The 27,126-nt window shown below is 39.0% G+C and overlaps 1 protein-coding gene across 9 annotated transcripts; it reads left to right on the top strand.

Moving 5' to 3' along the window:
* The first annotated feature begins 2,278 nt into the window (after positions 1-2,278).
* On the top strand, positions 2,279-23,388 carry LOC139976451 (solute carrier family 35 member E2A-like). 9 transcript variants are annotated; one of them, XM_071985200.1, is made up of 10 exons: positions 2,279-2,612; positions 9,611-10,362; positions 12,081-12,216; positions 12,912-13,160; positions 14,193-14,246; positions 15,743-15,815; positions 18,286-18,416; positions 19,551-20,428; positions 20,687-20,761; positions 20,848-23,388. In XM_071985200.1, exons 2-8 carry the CDS (start codon positions 9,669-9,671, stop codon positions 19,750-19,752), a joined length of 1,539 nt encoding a protein of 512 aa, XP_071841301.1. In that variant the 5' UTR covers positions 2,279-2,612; positions 9,611-9,668; the 3' UTR covers positions 19,753-20,428; positions 20,687-20,761; positions 20,848-23,388. The 9 variants fall into 9 exon arrangements, with proteins under 9 accessions (XP_071841301.1, XP_071841305.1, XP_071841304.1 ...); XM_071985204.1 differs by having other exon boundaries at positions 20,687-21,205; positions 21,464-23,388; XM_071985203.1 differs by having other exon boundaries at positions 20,687-21,377; positions 21,464-23,388.
* Positions 23,389-27,126: the final 3,738 nt, after the last annotated feature.

Genomic DNA, 27,126 nt, shown 5'->3' with positions numbered 1-27,126 from the left:
CATAACTTAGTATATTGTTAGCAATTATAGGGCAGCTAGAAAACTTCAACTTGTTTAAGGTGCTTTTACTTGTTGCTATTAGGTACGTTTCCTTGGTCTTGTGATTGGGTGAGTTGGGGGGGGGGGGGGGGCTACTCAGTAATATGCTAAGGTGTCAATTGGAAGTATTCAGACCGTTTTAAAGTAACATTGTAGCATTTCCACCTTTATTGTGGGTTGTTCAAGGAGTTAGTAACACAATTTCAGTTAATTGTAAGTTCGAATTTCGTCAAATCTTGTAATAATGTAAGCCTAAAATTAGAAATTTTAGAAACTTGCCTAATATAATTGACTTAGAAATCAGAATCGTTATCCTGTCAAGAGTGTGATCAGCTTAACCGTTCGATATGTTACACAGATAAATTGTTTCCAACTGTCATGTTTTTGACCACCGATTTTCCAGATATTGGAGATTCAAGCCAATTAAATCGTCACAAGAGACTGGACAGGGCCGTAGCCTGGGTATGTTCCCTGGGGGGGGGGGGGGCAGCTAGTTGTCTTCATCGAGAAACAACATCGTCCAAATGTTACATATAGTGATGCGTGTTGTGAGTGATGTGTGTGATGAGTGATGTGTGTTTATACCATGACCTCTTTTAAGAAATTTTTGTGTTATCATTTTTGATTTACATGCCCTAAATGGACCTACTGGGGGGCTGAGATGGTGGGCCGTTTAAAGGAATGCGGGCCACGGCCCCTAGTTTGTATGTTAAAAAAGCCCCGGTATATATACGTATTCTTGTAGTTAAAACATTGGGGCACTGATATATAGGGGCTAACAATAAAACTGATAATCCTAGTACATTAAACACATGACGTAATAAATATATAAACCATAATGTCACATTACACTGCTACACTGTTCCGCATGCCGGTTAAGTCTTTAGCTCTCTAGTTTTATTATTGTTCTAACAATTAAACCTAGTGAAACCCCCCCCCCCCCCCAAAAAAAAAAAAAAAAAAACACATGGTCATCGCATCCGCGATCGTGTATATACTTGATGAGCGGTTAAAATAAATCTTGTGTTCTTTTTGAAAGCCATTCCTTCAATAAGTGCCTACAATCTTGAAGTTGCACACTACTGCCTAATGAAATCAGAAGAAATGATAAAAGATATAAACATTTCGCTAAAACTAACAGACTGACCTCCCCGCAGGCTACGGCCCTGCTGGAAAAATAAAACTCACTTATAATTACAATCATTGCATTGGAATTACTTGCCATATTTTGAGCAGGCAATGTCATTAGTTGACGTACCACTGTAGAGAAGGGTGCACATACGTACGGGGTGGTGTTGGGTGGCACCCAAAATTCAGTCTCAAATCGATGCCAAGTCTGCCTCCAAATTGAAACCAAAAACGTGGTCTTAACCCCATAAAACATAACAAAAGTTAAGAAAAAGAAAACAGAAACGTTCTCTATTTCTTCCTTTCGTCGAATTCTCACATCGGATTTGGATATTTGATTAGGCTAACAATATGATTCAGCTTCCGGACCCGGGTCCACCGGGGCTTTGTGATACATTCAGCTGATATTGAATTCCTCTAAAAGCAAAGGAATTATTGTTCTTAAAAATCACTGCAGCTTAAGTCCCCAGGATCTCCAACAGGTCTTGGAATGCATTGCAGAGAGAGTATCTGTTATTGAAATTCGAGAGAATAAGAAATATTACCAACTACTACAGTTTAAGGTGTGGTGAAGGGGGGAAATCCCCTTGAAGATTTGCGATTTTCACCATATCCAGAAATGATTTAAGCTTCAAATCAGAAAAATCTTGAAGCTTCCCGTAAGTAATTTATAGTAGTAGAAGTCAACTTGGGTTGTGTAGCCAATTTCCTGATGTTTTTTTTAAGTGTTGGGGGTGGGGGTGGTGGGGGAACCGGGAGAAGGGGACAGTGGTGTTTGAGGGAACGTGCCCCTGTACTGTAACTGATCAATGCTATATTGTGTCAGGTGGTGAATATATTCACCAAGTCTTTGTTACAGTGTATCCAATCTTTCTGGTATTGCTTGAGGCGAACATGCAACAAAGGTGCAATGATGTCATCATAACTACCTATAGGTAACAAAGACTTAGTCTTTCGAACACGCTTCCTTTTACTGAATGTGAGGCTGTATATTGTGCTGAATTCCGCGCTAGCTTTACTTGCTCTTTTTACTACGACCATATAGTTAGGGTTGATTCTAGCATTTGAATTTCAATATCCATTCAGTAGTGTTTGGGATACGCACAATTTAAAACACAAACAGCAGCGTTAACCCTAACTAACTAGCCATATGTCGCATTATGTACATAACACAATGCTGTGTCTGGGGCTAACAACAAACTTAGTACGTCATTGGAATTAACCCGTGAAAGAAGGGACAAAAACTCATTGTTTCTGGTCGGATGATGCCGGTGCAAATTCGTATGCAAACTTAAGTTAGGTCTTTATAATCATATACGTGGTTAACTTACAAATTGAGCAGTGTTCCGTCACTCATGACTGCAATTATGCAGTGACGGCGATTTCACGACAGACACTCTTTCATCAATTCAAATGCCCTGTCAGCGAAATTCAAACCAGCGAAGGTGAGCTTACTACTACTTCTACAGTACATGAGATTTATTTTAGGCTTAGCTGATGCATGGAAATAACGAAGGCCTAGGTCAAACGTAAGACTAGTTCGACGAAAACTAGAGGTAGTAACTAGTAGAGGTAATGTAGTTTAGTGCCTATGCATATGCAACTTGGGCCTAGCCTAACATAGGTCTAGGCTTGTATCGAAAGTAGTCTACTGGCAGTAAATCATGCTTCATACTTCATAGGCGCTCTCATCATATGCCACACCAGGCAAGAAGATCCCCTGGCAACCAAATAGGCTACTATAATTATAAAGGTAAAGTGATGGGAGCTGTAGTATTAGTAGACTATTTGGTACAATTATAGAATACAGGGCCATTCATTAACTCTTCCCAGCATCCGGATGCGCGGTGTGTCTGTAGTTTTATTACTTATGTGAATATCCTCACCTGCATCGATAAACTCCCGACCATTTGTCCTTATCTGCATCTGATAAACTCCCGACCATTTGTCCTTATCTGCATCTCATAAACTATCGACAGTTTATTTGCAATTTCACCTTCCTGAATTCAGTCCTTAATCCGCTTATGATTGGGCTAGTTTAATGCCCTCATCAAGTTAACGCACGGCATTGTACGTGTGTGTGTGTCTGAATCACGGTACTAGCATCACTACCACGGAAGCGTAGAGAAGACATAAAATTGTTGAGAACATAAAGCTCGAGTTATCAGTTATGGACAAAATGCACTGCTATGCAAAACGACAATATTTATGTGATAGTTGCTTAAATATGGATGGCTTGTTTATCACATTGTTGCTTACTTAATCATGGTTGCACTGGGGTTTGGTTATGATGATAATCGTAAACTTTGTAGTCATGCAGGGGGATGAGTGTGTGTGTGTGTGACACCTTGCCTGTAAACATGATGTCTCAAGAAGGAAGGCTTGAACCTATCTCATAATATTTGGCATGTGGAAGTAACACACATAAAGTAGAAGAAGTCTATTGTTTGTAGAGAAGGTTAAAGGTCATTTGGGGTCACCAGAGGTCAAATTGTGAAAACCTCGTAAACACGATATCTCAAGAAGGGAAGCTTGGACCAATATCATATAATATGTAGTTGTGACACGTTCAGTACAAGAAGCGTATTGTTGTTGGTGGAAGTCAAAGGTCATTTGGATTCACCAGAGGTCAAGTTGTGGTAACCTTTTATAATCTACCGTATCTCTCACCGACCAGCCTATAAGATAACATGTGCGTTACGCCTCTTAAGATTAAGAGAGGTTGTTGGAAATTAGCTTAAGGGAATCTGTAGATTAGAGCTGACAAAGCTGTTCACACAGACTTCATTACAATTGCAAAGACAGGTTACTACTATTGCATGCTGTACTTATCACTATGGCATACAGTACTTACCACTGTGGCATATGGTACTTTTACCACTGTGGCATATAATGTAGTGCTGAAGCGATAATCGGTTAGATAATCGGCATCGGGCCGATTATCAGACAATCGGTAAATAATCGGTATTGGCAAAATCCATCGCGCTACCGATTATGCGGAGCTGATTATTATGTTCCACATAAAGGATTGTTTACTTCTGCACTTTTGATTCACCACAACCACAAGGGGAAAAGAATGTAGATCATTCGATTAAATGCTATTGAAAGCAGGGAAGGTAACGGTATCGCAAGTCCCTCATTCAATTCTGAAATTGATATCCTCTGCGTCAGTTCCCACGTCGCTACCTTTAATACGTGGCCAAGTGTTGAAATTCAGTTCTGCTCGTCTTCTCTCCATCTTTCCATTCTATTTTGTACCCAATTTTTGGTGGTCGTACGTACTGTACCGCTGGCAGTTTTGATACGCTATAGTCCTCCGTCCAGCATGACATTTTGCCAGATGCGTGCATGTTTATTATATTTCAGCATGTCTAAGGAAAGTAAACAAATCGGCATTTTGATATTTGCAGAATCCTCTAGTCAAGGTACATATTTTCATACACTATTTGTGTTGTATGTTTACTGAACTAGTTTCCATACAGGTATATATGCATTTACCACTGTGTAAACAGCCAGCCAGTGTAGCCTACCGTAAACCATTGTGTTCATTTATACCTATGGTATAGACGTTGTGGATTGCCTAACATATAAGGGTTTTCCCTGCAAGCTTTCAAAACCTTGTCTCTTCTGAAGTCATCAATTGATGTGATTTCCAGTTTGATGTTATGCCAGTGGCCACCCTAGACATAATATTCCACAATGATAATTTGAAATTTCTATGGTCTTGAATTTTGTTACCAGCAAACAACATAAACCCTGTTATTCAAATCATATATGCTAGTGCTGTTGTTTTTAGAATTGCAATTATACTTTGCCACTCCGAACAAAGGCTTCCATTCTAAAAATTGATTTTAGAAGTGTGGTTAGTACTTTGACAATGGATCCTCATGTTGTCATATTGGTAGTCCTAGAATTTGACTTTTTTTTACTAATAAATCCAAGTACCTCCTGGCTAAAAACCAAGTTCTAATTGGCATTTTACTGATTTACAACACACATCAGGTTACTGTACAGTAAAGGGTTTGTGGGAACAACATGGGGCTAATATTTGCTGGTGATAAGCAGTTAAAGGCATTGAAGACTCGCCCCAAACCGCGTGCTGCGCTCTGAAAAAGTTAACTTTCCGTTGCTTGCAAGTGAAGTTTTCTGCTTGTCGAGCAGAGCTACAAAATGCAGACAGTAATGAAACGTGATACCTTGTTATCTTTAGCTGGACCTGAGATGTCCTTCGCTGTATCGTTTGTACACTGTGCTGTAGGTATTGACAGCAGCTGTATGTACTGACTGTACACTAGTGTCTAATTACCAATGGTAGCAAGCTGTGTGTATTTTCTGGGATCGATGGTGGTGTCTAACACTTCTGTTACACCTCATTCGAAACTAGGTCAGATTACCGGCATGAGACATTTCTTTGTGCGCGAGTCTTCACACCCTTTAAATTGCAGGGCTTAAATGTTATGCATGGACCTCAGTCTGATGCTTGTTAACAGACGTATCATGTGTAGTGTGTTAATGTTCTTCTTAATGCCTACTGGCATAGGTGCCTTTATTTATTACTACTGACAAACAGCAAAATCCACTGGCAATAACAGTAGCCTGAATGCTGAGGCCTGAGAGGTTTGTAGATCTAGAGATAAAGTTCTGCCGCCCTTTATTTACAAGTCAAAAGAACATTGAATCAATGTCTTCAACCTATTGACTGTAGCTAAATTATTTATTAAATTGCTTCAGTATTAACAAAACAATGCAAAACTTTTGCTTGTTTTGGTAGGCTAAGTATTGTAACTGTTTTACTCAATTTGTTAAAGAATCATCTTATTTAGGTATGTGCCCTACAGTTTAACAGAATAAGGGGGAGAGTGGAGGGCTGGCTGAATTTTGATTCTGGTTTTTGCTTTTATGTTAAAAGCATTTATTTACAGTAAATAAAAACATTTAGTTCTTTTCACTCATTTGAGCTAGGAAACGAAATTCTTTGAACACATAATTAACTAAAACCATATTTTTAATTTAAAGAGGAGGCAACAAGTGTACAATTGACAGTCTGTACTGTACTTTGAGTACTTGTTTGTTTTGATGAAGGGTTTTGTTTTGATGTAATCAGGGTTTGCAGGCTTTCTTCCAAAGTGTGGGGAGGGGGGGTGGGGGATTTCAATACATTGAAAAAACAGACTTCATTTCATTTTTATAACTTAGTTTTCATTTTCCAAGTGGGATATTTCAACCAGTTGCCTCTGTACAAAGAAGAAAATGGTCACTGTTCCTGAGGACCTGAATTCCCCCCTCCCCCACTCTGGCTGTGAAAACCATGGAAATAATTATTCCAAAACTTATCGAGGATAATGTTAAAAACTGGTTTGTAGCTTTCAATGCATTGTGGTCAATTCAGCACATATCCAGTAAATTTGGGGTTTCATTGTTAAGTTCTGTTTACAAGTGTTAGCATCGTGAGAGGCTTTTGGGCAAACATAAACAGCTGTTTTAGCCATCACAAAATTTGCATAGTCTGTGATCAGCAAACTGTGTATGCATATGGTGCTCTCCAATTGACCACTGTGTCAAAATAGTTATAATACAAATAACTTAAAAAATTCATTGGTTTATTCACAATTCCTTATGTTATGTTCTTGTAAACTACTCCTCTCTTATCCGTCTCAATATACTGTATACTGTGTGCAATCTACTCTACCTTTGTGTTTGTGTGTATGATAATTGCATCTTGGGGGGATAACTGCAAAAATATACCATTAAAGCAGATTTTGCATTACTTTTGAAGAACAAAATTCCAAATTATACTAGAATGAATGTTTAGTAGCTAGCATTAGGACTATTTTCAAGTTTCCTTACAAGCTTTAAACTACTTAAAACACACCCCAAACCTTGAAAGTCATTGGGCAACAAAATTCTCAAAATCGAATGGAACAGCTTTCATTGTATCTCAATAATAAAAATCCCCACTTGGTAAAAATTATCTAGCAGAATTGATCAAGTTTTCACAACAAAATCCTCTAAACATCGAAAGCAACCATCATGTTTCATTTGCAATTCGATGATAACTTATCCTCGCTTGGTGAAAATATCTAGTGTAGGTTTGTCCCTCCACACAACGACATTGTTTTAACGAGTTTGAATTGTCGAATAGTCTTTGTTAAAACTTCCTGGTGAACATGACAAAACTGCTTTAAATTTTCATTTGAGGTTAGTAAATATCCTTTCCTGAATTGTCACAAGTTCCAGTCGTTTCCTTTGAGAACCGTCCATCAAACATATAGTATTAAAGTACTGTGTGTCTTAATAAGTGCTACTGACCGTGATTCGTGTAATATGCACAGTTATGTTGGAGTTCTGTGTACCTCAAGTGCTGTATGTTTCACAAGTAAATATGTATATATATTTAGTTCGCTTCTTGCATATATATTACATATAAAAAACATGAAGGTCAAACATTGGGAGCTTTTGTGGTTGTGAGATATATAGGTAGGTGTTTTTCTTTGATATATTATGATATCAATTATCAGAATACCACCAAATCATAAATAACATGCACTTTTATCAGCCTTTCTATGGCATATTTTGTTTTTCTTATAATTATTAACTGGCTGATTAAATGCTTGTTCAACCATGAGATATGACCCTTATATGGCCAGTTGCAGGAATGAATCAAGGTTAAGAGTATTTATACTCTGAGTGAGTCCAATTCTTGTAACTTTGAACTAGTACATGGATACTACAAAACCCACGAGGTCAAGAAATGAGTGCAGGGTAAATTCCTCTCTGCTAGAATGCAAGTATGATAAGATACCGTTGTACAGGGTCTTTTAATATCGTAATTTTTCACAATATCATCCCTATGATTTACTGGTTAACTCGAATTAACTGACGGCACCGAAGGCAAAGTATGCCGATCACCGTTCCACTTGTATAAAGTTGCTGCTCCTCATAATTAGATTGGTCGTTACATAGACTACAATTAATGAGACTTGATAGAATCTTCAGCGATATATGGAGCCAGAAAACAAACTACAGAGCTATTAAATACAGCAGCTGTGGGGAGACAAAACGTTTTTTGGGAACAGCCTTGTGAATTGTTCCTGTTTTCACATCATTTCTGTGATTGCTTTCTCTCACTTTTTGGAAAGAAGAAAAAAGGAATGCCTAGGTGACCTTTTTTGTGTTAAAATTGTCTAAATGCCCATTTGAAAGGTGGAAAATTGCTGCCCGTCTTATGCCCCGAGAGTATGTATACTGAGATCCGATGAATGGATAGGATGGAGCGAGTCTACACCTTTTGATCCTGTTCCTATTTTGCCATAAAGATATGGCTGTGGATTTTGACTCTTAATAGTATACTGAATACTCCTGGCACTATTTACTCAGTAATATTTACATGACCACCGTTTCTCCTGTCACAATATATATGCACAGCAAACTCTACGCAGCTACTGTATAATGTTGGTATTGTTCTGGTTGAATTGACATGGTGTACACAGCTCTGTGTGCATATATAGTTCTATTTTTCTAATCATTTCTATAGTTCTTATTTCTATAGAATAATTATCTTATCTTCACTACTCAGGGTTGAAAGGTTCAAATATTGGTAATAAATACATAATATGATTGACAACACTGCGGAGTGAGTTTTACCATGTTTGCTACTTGTAACTTGTGCTTTCACTTTTTCTTTGTGCAGTATATAATACGAATACGTGTGCACATGTCAGGCAGCAAAATCAGAATTATGTACTGGCTCAATGTCGGTGGATTTTGAAGTTTGCCAGTAGCTTAAAAAGCGTTGGCAGTTTTCTGCCAGTAGACATGCAGGAATAATAATAATAATCAGCAGTTAATTTACGACGCTTAAGCGACCATTAATGCGGGAGAATCTCGCAAGCGCTTATGGATTAAACCTTGCGTGTCGAGTAGCTTCCAATTCAGCATTTTAACTCAAATTTGGAATCTTTTCAAATTTAGAAAGTCATTACAGATGGGAGAACCATATATTGCTCTTGGATGAAAAACCCACCTTACTATGACTAGGCCGGGTATCGAACCCGAAACCTCCCGATTGCTATGTCTCATTGCTTCAAATGCCGCCGCCTTTATCCACTTGGCACTAGAATTTAATGACATTTACTGTAGAACTTAAACACATGTATAGTAAGTCAGTTAACAACAGTCAGTCAAAGAATTGCCTTGATTTCTAGATACATGTGCCTAACATTAGTCCTGTATGTATTACTTATTGTCAGCAAATATTATCGGGCTACATTTTCCAGCTCTTTTTTATCTTCTTTCTGTAAAATCATAGCTGGTTGATATTTTGATTGACTGTCAAGTGCAGCATTTTTGGGAAAGACTATAAATATTTTGAATAAAATGCTGCTTCTAATTTTTGTGATTTCTACATATTTATAACTGTTGTCAATGATCTGTTTTGCTGCAGGGCCCCCACAGATGGATTACATTGTTTCATAACACAGTAGCCTAGACTGCTCCAGAAGATGTCTGCCCATAATGGAGATGGTTCTCATCAGGGAGTCGGGAGGGATGGACCACATAACATGCCTGTGGTACCAAGACAGGCTTCGAATGGATCCGGTGATGGTAACCTAGGTGATATCTCCCACGATGACCTAGACGGTACAAGTAGCTGGTCTGAATACCTCAGCGATTTTGACCGTCCCCTCCAGCCCGAGCAGGAGAAACTTATGTCGAGTTACCCATCGTTGATTGGCGTAAGAAGGTCAAATTCAAGAGACAATGGCTTACATATAGCTAAGCCCGCACCGATATCAAGATCAAGGAATTTCTCAGAGTCTGGGGTCTTAGCTCCGGAAGAGTCGGAACCTATCAACAAGACTAACATCTTGCCATCTCCTTTAAAATACCTTGACAATTTGGAACCGTCCAAGAGTGCTCCTAGCTCACCCCGAGAGAAAACTGGCCAATTTCAAGAACATCTCAGTACATTTGGTGCTCAGAAGAAGCCCCCTCATGTCACCCATCGTTACCACGAGCTGATGTTCGATGTGGAAGAGCAAAAGGCGGACGGACTCTCGCACAGAGACAGGCAGGATAATCTATTCTCGAAACGGGCCATAGTGTATCTGATATTGTGGTATTTCTTCAGCTTCTGTACTTTGTTCCTGAATAAATATATTTTGAGCCATTTGGACGGCGAACCAAGTATGTTAGGTGAGTAGTAAAAATGTTAAAATCATGAATGTAAAAATGATAGTAAATATTTTCCTTAGTCTGTCACAGACATGACGATGGGGTTTCAACTTTATGGAGAGCGGTCTGATTGTGGGCAGCTCTAGTTAAATTTACTAACCTACCCCCTCGGCCCCTGGGTATGGGTACAAGTATGAGTAAAGAGCTCTGAGCGTGAAGATTAGTGCAAGGCTCCAAGCATACAAGTATAAGTTATAATTGATTCAGTAGTAACTACGATCGCACTCACTAACTATCAGTCTGTGTAATTTAGTGTCACAGTACAAAAAATTACTCAGTTAAAAAATGTCATTTCAGTAGAGATTGTTGGACAGTTTTAGGGATTACTGAATCATGCAGTAAAGTACAGCATAGGTTCTGTCGAATTCAGTACCACGTAGGTCGACGATTCGCGAGAAACAGGTCGCGATTTTGTGTCTTTGTTGGTGTCCAGGTTACAGTCTAGTTTTAGCCAATAAATCTGATAAAATGAAACAACTTTATTACTTCAGGTTAGCCAAGCTGTATAACATTATCTGTGCATCCTTGCATCGTTTACTGTTTAAGAAATAGCCTCATGGTCACATGACCGATCCACAGTGAAACAGTAGCACCCAAACTGACACATTGTTTAATTGCTAATTTACATTTGGCCCATGTCAGCATTGTATGTGTACTCCTTGTGTACCCCTTGTGTACCCCCTGGTGACAAGTGGGCATTATACCTGATGGATAAAACAGAGTTCAGTCAACTTCAGCGCTTGATGCAAAAGATGTTTTCATCAAATAGTCTTTGCTTTTCAAAACGTACAGTGAAGAAATGTTCCTATTTGGTCTTAAATGTCACATGATTGCAGGCCTGAATGAGAGAGTTGATGTTGGCCAGTAAGAATAGAAACTCGGGGCTAGAAAATCTGCTTAAGGCTATCATATCCTATTTTAAAGCAAACAGTTTTCACTAAATTGATAAAATCAAGCTCTCACTTTCATATAGTTTTTTTAAATTTTTTTAAAAATCTTTGCTGTACATATCTTAATAGGTCCTTGCATAGAAAGTTTGTTCTCGACATTTAGTAGGGTATTTGTACTTCACACCATTTAGGAAAAAATCATTTGTACTCACTGCCAAGCCACAATTGGCTTTCCAACCATTAGCAAGCTGTTAATAGCCTCCAAAAAAGAAGGTAAACATTATATGAATACAGTGTTTGCAACGATCCTTTGACTGAGCTAATATGTTTGTGTAGTACTGTAAGGCGAGAAAGTATTGAAGGCAAGGGCAAAAGCTGTACACAGAGTTGCCGTTTTTACCAATTTTGAAAGTTTGTGGGATATTATGGGTGACATTTGTCCAACTGTATCAGTCGCCTCCTCCTTCTCTAAATCTGGCAAATATTGTTTTTTTCCCTCTGTACATCTCAGTTGGTTAGTGCCGTTATTAACTTCAAAGAAACAATGCCCCCCCCCCAAAAAAAAAAAAAATTATGCCGTCCCCCTCTTTCTTACCTGTTTTCACTCTACTATGGCACTCTCTCATCTTATCTGTGCAAAAGATTAGTGACACTTGTCATTCCCCTACTCCCCTTCCTCACCCAGTTTTCCTCACCCACTTTTGTGAGTGACAGAACTTTCTCCTGTCCATTGTACAAGTTACGAGTTTCTCTTCTTTTTTTTCTTCTCTTTTCCATCTCTCTTTGCAGGTTCAGTACAGATGATGATGACTACGTTGTGTGGATTTGTCAAGATGTATGTGCCTTGCTGTCTGTATACCCATAAAAGCAAAGGAGACAAACCTCCAAACTTTATACGAAGCATGGTCTTTCTAGGAGTTATGAGGTAAGCAAATGATTCGGGGGGGGGGGTGGGGGTGGGGGGGTCATGAAAAGAATGGGAGGCAGAACATAATAATTTAGTAGTGTACAGTAGCAGTTTTTTTAAGAGGTCCTGAAGTTTGTCTCAGATTGTAAGATACAGTGGTTCCTGTGTACAGTCCTGCTATGCATCTTTGCACCTGTATAGCAATTTGGATTAAGATAGCAAATTACCATGTGATACAGGATAAACTATTCCACTGGAGGAATTTGGAGGAACGGGGGAGGGGGGGGGAGGGAGGTGGTTGGCAGATTTTACTGGGAGTTCATATCAATAGGATACATATGATTGCATCATCATTGCAAAGTCGATATTGGTTCCCTGAGAGCATCCCGTAAAATGTCTTCACTGGATTGACGGATAATCTGTTTCTATGTGAATATTATTAAATGGCTCAGTCTGAATCGTACAAACATATAACAAAAGACAATAATCCAGGAGAGTGTCTCCAAATTTATTAATTGTCATTTGGAAGGTGGTGGGCAGGGGTTTTGCAAGGGGGGGGGAAGGTTGTTACCAACAAGCATCCCCATAACATAAATCAGCGGTGACATGTTGAATTAACTGTCGGTACCAGTTTTTCAAGTTCTACTGTATCTGCTACAATCCTCACCCCCCTATTTTCTTTCTCAATATTCTCTCTCTCACTCTTTGTTTAGGTTTGCCACGGTAGTTCTTGGATTAGTCAGCCTTAAACATATAGCAGTGTCTTTCACAGAGACCATTAAGAGTTCAGCACCGTTTTTTACCGTGCTTATAAGTTTTTTGATGTTAGGAGAGAGGACTGGTATTTATGTGAACCTATCTCTATTACCTGTGGTGGGTGGCCTCGCCCTGACCAGTTTCACGGAACTGAGTTTCACCGCCATCGGGTTTTCGGCAGCGATATTGACAAACATCGTAGATTGGTGAGTGACTATTTGAAGAGAATGTTTTTTTATTCTTCGCAGTAGACGAAAAGGAATCCATGTCACATGTGTTTTCTTTTTCTGTGACATCTTGGCTTGTAAAGCATTTTTTTTAATTTTAATTTTTGCAAATATATCCCTCAAATTTGATAGGTTATCACACTTTAACACGCGTATATATGTGAATTGAAATTGGTGGTATAGCCTGGTTGTATATCAAGTTGGTGTCATTCTCATTTTTGTGTTTAATTTATAAGTTTTTTACTTTTACACAAACAGAAAAGTTTAATTCTGTTTTAAGTAAATATTAAATTAATCATTACACCATTTCAATTTCACAACCTGCTCGAGTCCTTTCAATTGCATTTTAAAAATCAACATGTTTTCCAACCCTGATATCTAACAAAAGTGAAAAAGTAGTGAATATGTAACCGATCTGGGTCGATGTTCTGGTTGTTGGCAACTATATCGTTGAAAATAATAAATGAAAACCAGGTTGACACCGAACAAACAGTATTATTGTAAGTTTAATTCATGTATTCAACACAATAACTATAATGTACTGAATAGAGTATACCATCTACAGTATGTCATCTACAAAAACAAATTCTTTTCAACACTACCTTGAGTTGAAAACTACGACAATCCCCCGTGCTTAAACACTGCGCACTGTCGCGCACTGTCGCGCGATGGTTGTTATGATTCTGTACCCACTATACGTCACGTGACCACTGCTGCTCGGAGTCGCCGATTGTGTCTATTAAGAGTTGCTCCAAGGAGCGAACATCATCGTCAGTTTAGTCTCTTACAGAGATTTAGCATATTTTAAAGGTGAATTTCATGAAAAACCAGAATAGCTACACAAACATAAGTTGCACTCACAATTTTTTTTCTTCTTTTTTCTTGAACTATAACATTTCAAGACTAAAATTCTAGCCTCAAGTCATCATTTGAGGTAAGTAATGATGCATGGGATTTTGCCTCATTAAAATACCCTCAAAGTTTTGATAATTTTTCTTTCTTATCTTCCAGCTTGCAAAATGTCTTCTCTAAGAAACTGCTCAGTGGAACCACATACAAATATAGGTGAGTCGATTTTTGCCTCTGTTGTTCCTCGAACTGATTGCTGTCATCGTTCATTTGTTATGTATTATATTTATTATTATAATTTTCCTACCGAAAATTCATGGATGATTCTGATATGTTAGGTCGTTGGTTAAGCCCCGTTTTGTTATCAAAAAAGCGATTAAGGTTTTACGAAATGATGTTCAAAGAGAGAAGTAATCCTATTATCAGACTGCTTATAAATCAGTCAAGAGGTCAAAGGGACTTTTTTAGTATCAGGGAATAGAATTTCAAAATTTCAGTCACTTGCTACAAAATGCAACTGCTTTAAAAATGCTGCTTGCTGAAGTTCCCAATAGCAGTTTTTCCTCAATAAATTACTTGCTGATATTTAGCAGTATTACAGGGCGTTTGTTGGGTATGGCAAAGAAGAGATTTTAAAACTGACTTTGATTACTTGACTTACCATTGTGTTCAACTCGTTACTCCTACTCGTTATCATTGTGTTCAGCTTGTTAACTCGTACTCGTTAAATGTCTGCGCGTAGAAAACTGCCAGTGTCTCTTTTATCTACCGGAAAACAGTGAAATCCACTGGCATTGATGATGAAAGTAGAGGGAAGAGAGGATGGTGAAGAAGGGGTGGGGGCAGGGGAAGGGGAGGGGGGGTGAGAGATGGGTGGTGGGGGTGGAGTATGAGAGGTGTTGTGGAGCTGAAATCAATAGTGAGGTTGCTGCATCGTTTGTCTTTGCAATTCATGTTGTATTGACCACCATGTTAAGTGTATGTGTATTGTGTACCTATGATGATGTTTTCTGTTTCAAAAATGATTTTGCTGAAAACTGCTGTTTTCTCTATGATATGAATTCATTGTCCGTAAATTTGATGAAACCTATGAAATATCTCTATAAATGTGTATCTTTATTCAAAGCAAATTGTTGAAATTTTTTTTCTGGTTATCCCTCAGACAATCAAGTCCTAGTTTTGCTTGTCTGGAATAGCTAACTTAGTTGTCAGAGAAAATGTATCAACATTTTGAAAGAATTACCAATATTTACACTGTAAGAGAGATGTGTAGGTTCGGTGAATAGAACACCAGCTTTGGGCCAGTGAAACTCTCCTTAGGTGGATCATAGGCCTGGTACTATTTTTTTTTGTTTTATTTCTGTATCTTGAAAGTGATGGAGGGTAAAACCAAGCTATCATTGTACCTATTTTGGGGTATTTACTTACAGTTCAATCTGAATTTGTTGTTAACAACACAACTAGTCCTCCAGTGGACGACCTCCGATTTTGGTCGTCCATAAATTTGGATGACATTTGCCCTACTATAGATTAAACTAAAGATACACTCATAGAGTGTTATATTAATCAATTGAACTTGATAACTAAGATAAAAATGTTTTCCCTCAAACAATCGTTGAGACTGACGTATGAAGTATGTTGCTTTAGAGGTGAAGGAAAATTTCAGCATGTAGTAACAGAAAATTTATTTGCTTTTATCTTCCCCTACCTAGTCCACCTGAACTTCAGTTTTATACAAGTACAGCAGCTGTGATATTTCTTATACCTTCCTGGATATTTTTACTTGTGAGTATCAAAGATTTGTATTTTTGCTATTAAGTTCTTTGTGTTAAAATGGTGTGTTATTAATGGCAGTTATTAAGTTGCTAAACGACAGGTGCTGGACTTTGGTTTTCAGTGTTAACAAAAACTTGCCAGGTTTTGAACTCAAAACTTACATTGCTATTTGATCAAACTTAGACGACATAAGACATCTTCTTTTGCAATAAATGAAGTTTAATAAGCCATCAATTTATGATTCCATTTGTCTTGAAAGCGACGGTTCGCAACCTATGGGTAAGTGGACCAATGATTGGGTAGCAAAGGATTTTCGATTGGGTCGTGACGTCATTTCAGAAATCGCAGGAAACTGTCGAACTTATCTTACTGTAGGTTCTGGAAGTATCGAAATACTTTTCACAGAGTGGCCCTGTTTGGCAATCTCAGGATTGCACCGTTGCATCGTTCACGCCAGCATCAACATATGCGGCAAGGAACCATGCAAAGCCATCTATCACTTTGGCAACTATGTACCCTTGACATTGTATTGGTAAAATCTGGTGGGGGAGGGAGGGGAGGGAAGGGGTGAATGCATGGGCTGTGGCAAAAAACTTCCAAATTTGTTTCGCTCGTCCTTGGCCTAAAAAGGGAGCAATGCTTTAAAGTATTCATCAGATATAAAGACTCTAGCTATGCCAGTCTGCTCTGTATAGAACAGGGTTTCCCTAACTTTATCCCACCACGAATCCCCTATGGATGTCAGAGTTGTCCACGAACCCCCAACTTTTGGAGACACGATCTGAGTCATTATTATACTATAATACACATAACAGTGCTTTGTAAAAGATCAAGTTCATAGCGTTTGTCGATAGGTACGACTTTTGTACATTAATAAATTATATGATATATCAGATTTTAGTTCAACAAAAAGTACTCTAGTTTTGACTTTCAGAAACGTCTCACGAACCCCTTGGGATGGACTCACGCACCCCCTGGGGGTTCATGCACCCCAGTTAGGGAATCCCTGGTCTAGAGTTTTATTTAACTGTCAGACAATCAAAAAGGGAAAAGTGGCATTGTCCAATACAGTACCATCACAGAGATAATGCAATTGTGTGAAACTACTGGCTTACCCATTGGACTTTTAATCTCTTAGAGAAAAGAAAACTCAGTTTCATTTCTTCATTGATATGATTTCATTGCATATTTTACTCATAGCGGGACTCTACAAAATGTCAGGATGCATATTTCCTGCTGGAATGTATATGTTTAATTAAAATACAGTTATAATGAAAACTATTCAAGAATCTTCTACAAGTTTCACCTTGTTTCAGGATCAGTATATCAGCAGTGATTTGTGCCTCAGTGGCTTACAGTTGTTTCCCCCACCCCCCCTCCCCAGGATTTTGGTATTTATATATATGGCTCATTGATTGATTGATTGATCGATTGATTAATTGGTGGAATAGGTGAACACTTTATGAAGAAGAGTGTGGTTGTCGGTTATAGGGTTCATTCACCCAAGTAATATGTTTGATATTACACCTACTATCCATATGACACAATGCCCAGATTTTGCCAGTGATATTTACAGTAATAAAAGGTCGATGCGATATCAATTTTTTTTTATCAGCGAGTAATTAATGTGTGTAACACGACAGTAGTTCATTTATACCAGATTAGATGCTCTCGAGGGATTGATCCCATTTCTGTCAGGTAGTCAAGCTGCAATAAAGCAAAACTAAACAGACTTTTGAGGTTGGTTCCTGAAAGTGGGAATTGTTTATAATTGTACGTTGCTCTGAGCAAATCTAAAGCCCCTAGAATTTGTCAAGAGACTGTGACTGGCAGGGAAGTCGATTTGAAAGCTATAAGTTAGTCCCGACTAATTAATGATTGTTTTCTAAAGCTATACTTAACGTTGAGCAGAGAGTTTGCAACATTCTAATCCTCTCTATCACATACTTGGATATCCCATCAGTCACATACCCGGACATCCTCTCTATCACATACTTGGATATCCCTCAATCACATACCTGGACAGCCTATCAATCACATACTTGGATATTCCCTCAATCACATACCTGGACAGCCTATCAATCACATACTTGGATATTCCCTCAGTCACATACCTGGACAGCCTATCAATCACATACTTGGATATCCCTCAATCACATACCTGGACAGCCTATCAATCACATACTTGGATATCCCCTCAGTCACATTCATGGACATCCTCTCAGATATCACATACGTGAATATCCCCTCAGCCACATAGCTGGACATCCTTTCTATCACATACTTGGATATCCCCTCAGTCACATACCTGAATTCTGTATATCAAACACTTTTATCACATACCTGTTTATGTTGGTGACAGATGTATGTGAATGAATCTGGCTCGAAATGAAAATGATTATGAAATTCCTTAAACAGAAGAACAACTCGCTTGTGTTTACACATGTACTCAATATTTTCTTTTTCGATTCTCTTTTAGGATTTTCCATTTAAAGATGGCCGACCTAGTTCATCGCTGGTTCTCGCACTTATTGTGAACGGGGCATTTTTCCACTTGCAGAGTATCACTGCTTATGCCCTGATGGGTAGAATATCTCCTGTCACTCACAGGTTAGATAACATCAGATACTCACTGTTTCTATCATATGTTCGAGTTTTGTATGTTTTTAAGCTGTCTCTCAAACCCTGGTATTGTAAATTTTATAGGATGGTCATACGATTGTTCTCAACACTAACACTGATACCTGAAATTTAAAAAAAAAGAAGGTTATTAATCTATTTTAGAAATAAATTGCACCTGCCCAAGTGATAATTAATTCTTATCAAGGGGAAGACAATTTTTACACCCCAAGGGCCTGTCCAATTATTGGGGATTTGGTCAAACCCATCAATTTTTCATTTAAAATTTCTTTGATACAATTTATTCAGATTTGTAGTATGCTCGATTTGTCTCCTTAGAATATCCTTGGAGTCTGTTTTACAATTCCTATAGTTACTACTATTTCTCAGCAAGGAGTTTTACTAATTAAAATCAAGTTTAAATCAGAATTCAGTTGTCTGCGCTTACAATGTATCATAGCATGTGTACATAAATCTAGCTTACTTTGCATATAACAATTGGGGCAGAACTTATTATTATTACCATATCATATAGTGTTTCTCATTTACAATTGACTTGAATTGTCGTGGAAGATGATGGCTATTGTGAGTCTATTCCAAAAGCCAAGCACAGGAAGCTAACAGGATGAATATAAATAGATTTTGAAAAGAGTAAGGAAAAAAGATGTTTGAGTGTTCTCTCAAAGCTAACTAGATGTTCTATCATGTTTGGCAACCTGTGCGGTTGTGGGTTTCAGTTGTGGCCGTCTAACTGAAGATAGATTTTTCATTCATTTGAAACCCACAGATTCATCCATCTGAAATGGTTTCCCAACTCGTTTCAAAGAAAACTCTAAATATGAGATAAAAAACTGTTACTGTTAATTGTTTATCATGTTTGGCAACCTGGGCGGTGGTGGGTTTCAGTTGTGGCCGTCTAACTAAAGTTAGATTTTTTATTCATTTGAAACCCACAGATTCATCCATCTAAAATGGTTTCCCAACTCGTTTCAAAGAAAACTCCAAATATGAGATAAAAACTGTAAATTGGAATTATGTAAGCCATTTGGCTTCCCCCCTTGCACGTTTGACTACTTTATAGGTTTCGTAGAATGACTGTCGATATTTTGTCCTTTTATTAAACAGTGTGGCAAACACAGCGAAGAGAGCCTTACTTATCTGGTTGTCGGTCTTAGTCTTTGGCAATGCAGTCACCGTCCTGAGTGGGATCGGCACGCTGGTGGTGGTCATCGGAGTCTTCCTATACAACAGAGCTAGACACTACGAGACCAATTTAAAGCAAACCAAGCTGGAAAAGAGACCACGGAAGTCACTGCAGGTTTTATAGGGCGTACCTATCCCGTCTTTGTGCGAAGAAGTGTCACACTCGTATGAAACAATTTTTAGGACAGGTAAAGCGGGGTGTGTTGGTGGTAGTCGGCAGTCTTGTCACAACAGCAACAGATGGTATGAAATGGAATTGCGAGAGGTTAAGGGCGGAGGGAGGGGGGGGGGCAATTGGTAGTCTGGTGGGAGTCATACGTACATTTCCCATAAAACGTCACCAGATGGTATCGAATAGGTTTACAACTGGTCAAGTGCAGATTGGTAACCTGGTGGTTGTTGACATAGCCCTCCCTTAAAACAGTACCAGGCTGTATGAAACAGTTTACCACCAGGTAGAATAGGGATCGGTAGTCTGGTGGTTGTTGACATAGCCCTCCCTTAAAACAGTACCAGGCTGTATGAAACTGTTTACCACCAGGTAGAATGGGGATCGGTAGTCTGGTGGTTGTTGACAGAACCCTCCCTTAAAACAGCACCAGGCTGTATGAAACAGTTTACCACGGAGGTAGAATGTGGATCGGTAGTCTGGTGGTTGTTGACATAGCCCTCCCTTAACACAGTACCAGGCTGTATGAAACAGGTTACCACCAGGTAGAATAGGGATCGGTAGCCTGGTGGTTGTTGACATAGCCCTCCCTTATAACAGCACCAGGCTGTATGAAACAGGTTACCACCAGGTAGAATGTGGATCGGTAGTCTGGTGGTTGTTGACATAACCCTCCTTAAAACAGTACCAAGCTGTATGAAACAGTTAACCACGGAGGTAGAATGGGGATCGGTAATCTGTTGGTTGTTGACATAGTCCTCCCTTAAAACAGTACCAGGCTGTATGAAACTGTTTACCACCAGGTAGAATAGGGATCGGTAGTCTGGTGGTTGTTGACTTAGCCCACCCTTATAACAGCACCAGGCTGTATGAAACAGGTTACCACCAGGTAGAATGTGGATCGGTAGTCTGGTGGTTGTTGACATAGCCCTCCCTTAAAACAGTACCAGGCTGTATGAAACAGGTTACCACCAGGTAGAATGGGGATCGGTAGTCTGGTGGTTGTTGACATAGCCCTCCCTTAAAACAGTACCAGGCTGTATGAAACAGGTTACCACGGAGGTAGAATGGGGATCGGTAGTCTGGTGGTTGTTGACATAACCCTCCCTTAAAACAGTACCAGGCTGTATGAAACAGTTTACCACGGAGGTAGAATGTGGATCGGTAAACTGTTGGTTGTTGACATAGTCCTCCCTTAAAACAGTACCAGGCTGTATGAAACTGTTTACCACCAGATAGAATGTGGATCGGTAGTCTGGTGGTTGTTGACATAGCCCTCCCTTATAACAGCACCAGGCTGTATGAAACAGGTTACCACCAGGTAGAATGTGGATCGGTAGTCTGGTGGCTGTTGACATAGCCCTCCCTTAAAACAGTACCAGGCTGTATGAAACAGGTTACCACGGAGGTAGAATGGGGATCGGTAGTCTGGTGGTTGTTGACATAACCCTCCTTAAAACAGTACCAAGCTGTATGAAACAGTTAACCACGGAGGTAGAATGGGGATCGGTAATCTGTTGGTTGTTGACATAGTCCTCCCTTAAAACAGTACCAGGCTGTATGAAACTGTTTACCACCAGGTAGAATAGGGATCGGTAGTCTGGTGGTTGTTGACTTAGCCCACCCTTATAACAGCACCAGGCTGTATGAAACAGGTTACCACCAGGTAGAATGTGGATCGGTAGTCTGGTGGTTGTTGACATAGCCCTCCCTTAAAACAGTACCAGGCTGTATGAAACAGGTTACCACCAGGTAGAATGGGGATCGGTAGTCTGGTGGTTGTTGACATAGCCCTCCCTTAAAACAGTACCAGGCTGTATGAAACAGGTTACCACGGAGGTAGAATGGGGATCGGTAGTCTGGTGGTTGTTGACATAACCCTCCCTTAAAACAGTACCAGGCTGTATGAAACAGTTTACCACGGAGGTAGAATGTGGATCGGTAAACTGTTGGTTGTTGACATAGTCCTCCCTTAAAACAGTACCAGGCTGTATGAAACTGTTTACCACCAGATAGAATGTGGATCGGTAGTCTGGTGGTTGTTGACATAGCCCTCCCTTATAACAGCACCAGGCTGTATGAAACAGGTTACCACCAGGTAGAATGTGGATCGGTAGTCTGGTGGCTGTTGACATAGCCCTCCCTTAAAACAGTACCAGGCTGTATGAAACAGTTTACCACGGAGGTAGAATGGGGATCGGTAGTCTGGTGGTTGTTGACATAGCCCTCCCTTAAAACAGTACCAGGCTGTATGAAACAGGTTACCACCAGGTAGAATGGGGATCGGTAGTCTGGTGGTTGTTGACATAGCCCTCCCTTAAATCAGTACCAGGCTGTATGAAACAGGTTACCACCAGGTAGAATGTGGATCGGTAGTCTGGTGGTTGTTGACATAGCTCTCCCTTAAAACAGCACCAGGCTGTATGAAAGAGTTTACCACCAGGAAGAATGAGGATCGGTAGTCTGGTGGTTGTTGACATAGCCCTCCCTTAAAACAGTACCAGGCTGTATGAAACAGGTTACCACCAGGTAGAATGTGGATCGGTAGTCTGGTGGTTGTTGGCATAGCCCTCCCTTAAAACAGCACCAGGCTGTATGAAAGAGTTTACCACCAGGTAGAATGGGGATCGGTAGTCTGGTGGTTGTTGACATAGCCCTCCCTTAAAACAGTACCAGGCTGTATGAAACAGTTTACCACCAGGTAGAATGGGGATCGGTAGTCTGGTGGTTGTTGGCATAGCCCTCCCTTAAAACAGCACCAGGCTGTATGAAAGAGTTTACCACCAGGTAGAATGTGGATCGGTAGTCTGGTGGTTGTTGACATAGCTCTCCCTTAAAACAGCACCAGGCTGTATGAAACAGTTTACCACCAGGTAGAATGGGGATCGGTAGTCTGGTGGTTGTTGACATAGCCCTCCCTTAAATCAGTACCAGGCTGTATGAAACAGGTTACCACCAGGTAGAATGTGGATCGGTAGTCTGGTGGTTGTTGACATAGCTCTCCCTTAAAACAGCACCAGGCTGTATGAAAGAGTTTACCACCAGGAAGAATGAGGATCGGTAGTCTGGTGGTTGTTGACATAGCCCTCCCTTAAAACAGTACCAGGCTGTATGAAACAGGTTACCACCAGGTAGAATGTGGATCGGTAGTCTGGTGGTTGTTGGCATAGCCCTCCCTTAAAACAGCACCAGGCTGTATGAAAGAGTTTACCACCAGGTAGAATGGGGATCGGTAGTCTGGTGGTTGTTGACATAGCCCTCCCTTAAAACAGTACCAGGCTGTATGAAACAGGTTACCACCAGGTAGAATGGGGATCGGTAGTCTGGTGGTTGTTGGCATAGCCCTCCCTTAAAACAGCACCAGGCTGTATGAAAGAGTTTACCACCAGGTAGAATGTGGATCGGTAGTCTGGTGGTTGTTGACATAGCTCTCCCTTAAAACAGCACCAGGCTGTATGAAACAGTTTACCACCAGGTAGAATGTGGATCGGTAGTCTGGTGGTTGTTGACATAGCCCTCCCTTAAAACAGCACCAGGCTGTATGAAAGAGTTTACCACCAGGTAGAATGTGGATCGGTAGTCTGGTGGTTGTTGACATAGTTTACCTGTAAAACAGCACCAGGCTGTATGAAACAGGTTACCACCAGGTAGAATGAGGATCGGTAGTCTGGTGGTTGTTGACATAGCCCTCCCTTAAAACAGCACCAGGCTGTATGAAACAGTTTACCACCAGGTAGAATGTGGATCGGTAGTCTGGTGGTTGTTGACAAAGCTCTCCCTTAAAACAGTACCAGGCTGTATGAAACAGTTTTACCACGGAGGTAGAATGTGGATCGGTAGTCTGGTGGTTGTTGACATAGTTTTCCTGTAAAGCAGCATCAGATGGTGGGAAACATGTTTAGGAAAGGTGAATTTGTAGCCTGGTGGTGGTTGACAAAGAAATTCCAGTGAAAACAGCACCAGGCTTTTTGAAGCAGGTTAATAAACAACAGGTAGAGTGGGGATTGCTAGACTGATGGTAATCACCATAGTTTTCAGGTAAATTGTGGAATTTGTAGCCTGGGTGGTGGTTGAAGTAGCTTCCCTGTAAAGCAGCACAAGACAGAGTGAAACAGGAACAGAAAGTGAGAGTCTTTGACTTTTTTTAGGGTTTTAAAATCTCTGTAAAAGACAGTAAAACTTAAGTTTTTCAACTCGGTGTTGTACTTTAAAATTCCTCAAAACAGTATTAAAGATGTCTTGCAGTGAGATGGTCATCAACGACAGTATCCAGGTTAATGTTTCCTGCATCGGAAAAAATTAATCTTTTGGCAACCTATCATTCCAATAAAATATTTATCTAAAACATGCCTTACCTTTAAATTAATAAATGCGCCGTGCTTGGGTTTTTTTTTTTTTTTGGCAGTCTGCACGAGAAAATCACAGCAAGTCTCTTGACTGCAATTACCAGCATCAATGTTAGTTTATTTTGGGTGGTATAAAATGAACATTTGGGAAAGGAATCCTTTGTCCTTATTGTAATAAAAGCATGCAAACATTTTACCTTTTTGATTTATAAACCATGGCATTTTTTGTTCTATTTAGTATTCTGTATATTCTATCAATAAAATTACTTTTGGAAGTCTTTAATTCTTGCCTTAAGAACCATATCAACCAGACCTTGGAAAAAGATGTAATTTTCTTGAGGAAGAATTTTCATTTCTAAGGTTGCTTGTGCCGTTTGTATCTACCCATTTTTTTGTGTTTGCGTTTTGGGATATAATCAAGGATGTTTAATTAGAAGGGTTTGATGTATTGTTCTATCAAATAACACATCTATGGTAAGTAAGTACTTACGCTGAAAATCCTGTTAATGCGGTTACCAATTTTTTGTATTTCACATGTTAAAGACAGATTTGTATTTTTAAAGGTATGTGGTTTTAGATCATGGAGGAGTATTCAAATTGCACATTCTTCAATGTTACGATGGTAAAGGCTTCATTATGTGCAGTGTCCTTTACCTTTGCCTAACATTTTGTTTCAACCATATGATATCGGTAGTTCATAATGCATTAAAAGAATTGATACCAGCTAGTTGCATTTGCAGCAACAGCATAAACAAAATCCTTCAGTCATGAAGTATACTTGAAGGTTTAAGGGGAGCTATTTTGTAAGTTTAGTCTTGCCTAGCCTAGCCTAGCCTATAAGATTCAGGGCTGTTTAAAAAATTAATGACTACTGACAGTAACTACCAGTTGTGACTTTATGGACATTATATTCAAAGCAAGCATATATCAACACTTCTTTTAGACCTACCACACTTTTGTGGCCAAGGTGTCTAGCCTAGCCTGTAAGTAACAGGGTTGTAGCCGTTACTCAACGTAACTACAGAGGTTAGCTTCAGACTAATTGTGACTTTCTGCACGCTGCTACTTAAAACAAACATCAACACTATTAGTGATTCAGAAAACTGAAAAATTAATGTGAGGTGAATCTGGTGAGGAGTGGAGTGGAGAAAAGGATCCCACTACTTGAAAACTTCCACTTTTTATATAAAGAAAGAAACTATGATATGGTAAATATCAATAAAATGGATATAACTGTAATGTAAATCAAGGATACATTTGTAAAATAACTTAAATAGAATTTGAATAATGTAATAATAGTCTATTCAAATTTCCTTTTAAGAAGTAAATTTCTTTTAGTAATTATCTATATCATGCTTTATTTTTAAGTGAAGAATTAATCAAGGACAAAAAAAAAATTGTTTTAAACTTTGTGCAAGAAATGTAATAAAAAATTTTCACTCAGGTTTCTCAACTTTAATGGGAAGATATATGCATAAACAGTAAATGTTCCTCCAAACTTAGTTTACTATTGTCGGTATGATGTGGAGTAGCACTTCCCTGTGGACATTATGTCTTTAACTCGTCTAAGACAGGTGTATTTTTTTCTCAAAGGAAAATCTCAGACCAACTTGCACTTGCCAAGTGTATTATCGAAATGGAAATTGAGACTAAATTATACTTTATCCAAGATTTCCTGGGCTCCAGAGCTGTAGCATCCCTACCTCAAAAATCCTTTTTCAAAGTAAAGCAAAAGAAAAGTTCAAGTATTCTCTCACAATTTTATGAGGTATATACTTAGGGGTAGTCTAATTGTTGGATATATACTCCTAGGATAAAGATTTGTTTTCCCCACTGTTGGGGATAAAAACCTATTACCAGCTAATTGCACCATTTTGGTAGACAAAGAAACTGTTCTCGACAATGAACTTTCATTGTATTATACAGAAATGCATCCAGCTGTTTTTAAGTAGCTTTCCGAGATAAATTAAGTCAAACTTTAGATTTCATTCAATACTTGAATCTAATAACAGTGCTTGCTGTGCTGTTCAGTCACTTGACAAGTCAACTTTAATTTTCAAATAACGATAAAAAAGAAGTTAAAATAACCTTGGATTAAATTTTCAACATGCTATATTACACGTAATTAGTTCTCCATTTTGTTAAAGATTTTGGGCAACAAAAAGTATTAAGATGGAATGGAATCATGGATACTAGCTATTACCCATTGAATTGGTGACAAAAAGAAGTAAATTGATCATAAAAAAAAAAAAAGACATTATCATTGATGTATTATTTTATACTAAACGAAGGTAAAACAAGCAAACAAATCATAAATTTGATTCGAAAAACAATTTCCTCGCCCGGACACTTATGGTAATGTCATCAAAACTCTCTTCAAAGTATATCAGAAAATGTTTTGATCCGTCCGTTTTTTTCAATGAATTTTGACTGAATAGACTGACGACTTTTATTTAATACGATTTTAGTACCGATAGTGGTAGCAAGTTTCTCAAACTTAACTTAGTGTTTTAATAGTTCTAATGCTATAGAGGAAACTAGGGTAGATGTGGGATATACTAAGTGCATATTCAGTACCTAACTTGTAATCTGTTTGTCTTTGTTTTCGACAATCTCTACCTCATGGTCAAGATATGAGTAAAGTGCTGAAATAGCTCTCACACTTTCCAAGCATCATTTCTGAGGGGGTGAGGGGAGGGGGGGGGAGGGAGGGAGGTGGTGTCTGGTGAGTCATGACGCAGTATACATGGAAGATCCTGTTTCTTGGACGTAAGAGAGTGTATGGACTGCTGGTCTATAATGTTGCACTTTTTCAAGGTCATTTCCACAAATGAGCAAAGTTTGCTCCTTAACAGATTATCTGAATTTTTTTTCTTTACTGAAAAATCCAAAACTGTCCGATCATTACTGAATTCATAGTATCGAATGACATTCAACCGATGACAGAAAAACACTAAGTATGGGTCACAGAAGGCATAAAACT

This window comes from Apostichopus japonicus, chromosome 11 (genome assembly GCF_037975245.1).
Source record: "Apostichopus japonicus isolate 1M-3 chromosome 11, ASM3797524v1, whole genome shotgun sequence".
NCBI lineage: Eukaryota > Metazoa > Echinodermata > Holothuroidea > Aspidochirotida > Stichopodidae > Apostichopus > Apostichopus japonicus.
This window is presented reverse-complemented; position numbering and strand designations above follow the sequence as displayed.

Excerpts from the sequence above, each read along its gene's own strand:
- LOC139976451 (XM_071985201.1), top strand. The coding sequence starts at position 9,669 with ATGTCTGCCCATAATGGAGATGGTTCTCATCAGGGAGTCGGGAGGGAT. Across the intron at positions 12,217-12,911 it reads GTCTTTCTAGGAGTTATGAG|GTTTGCCACGGTAGTTCTTG; the intron begins GTAAGCAAATGA and ends CTCTTTGTTTAG. Across the intron at positions 13,161-14,192 it reads TTGACAAACATCGTAGATTG|CTTGCAAAATGTCTTCTCTA; the intron begins GTGAGTGACTAT and ends CTTATCTTCCAG.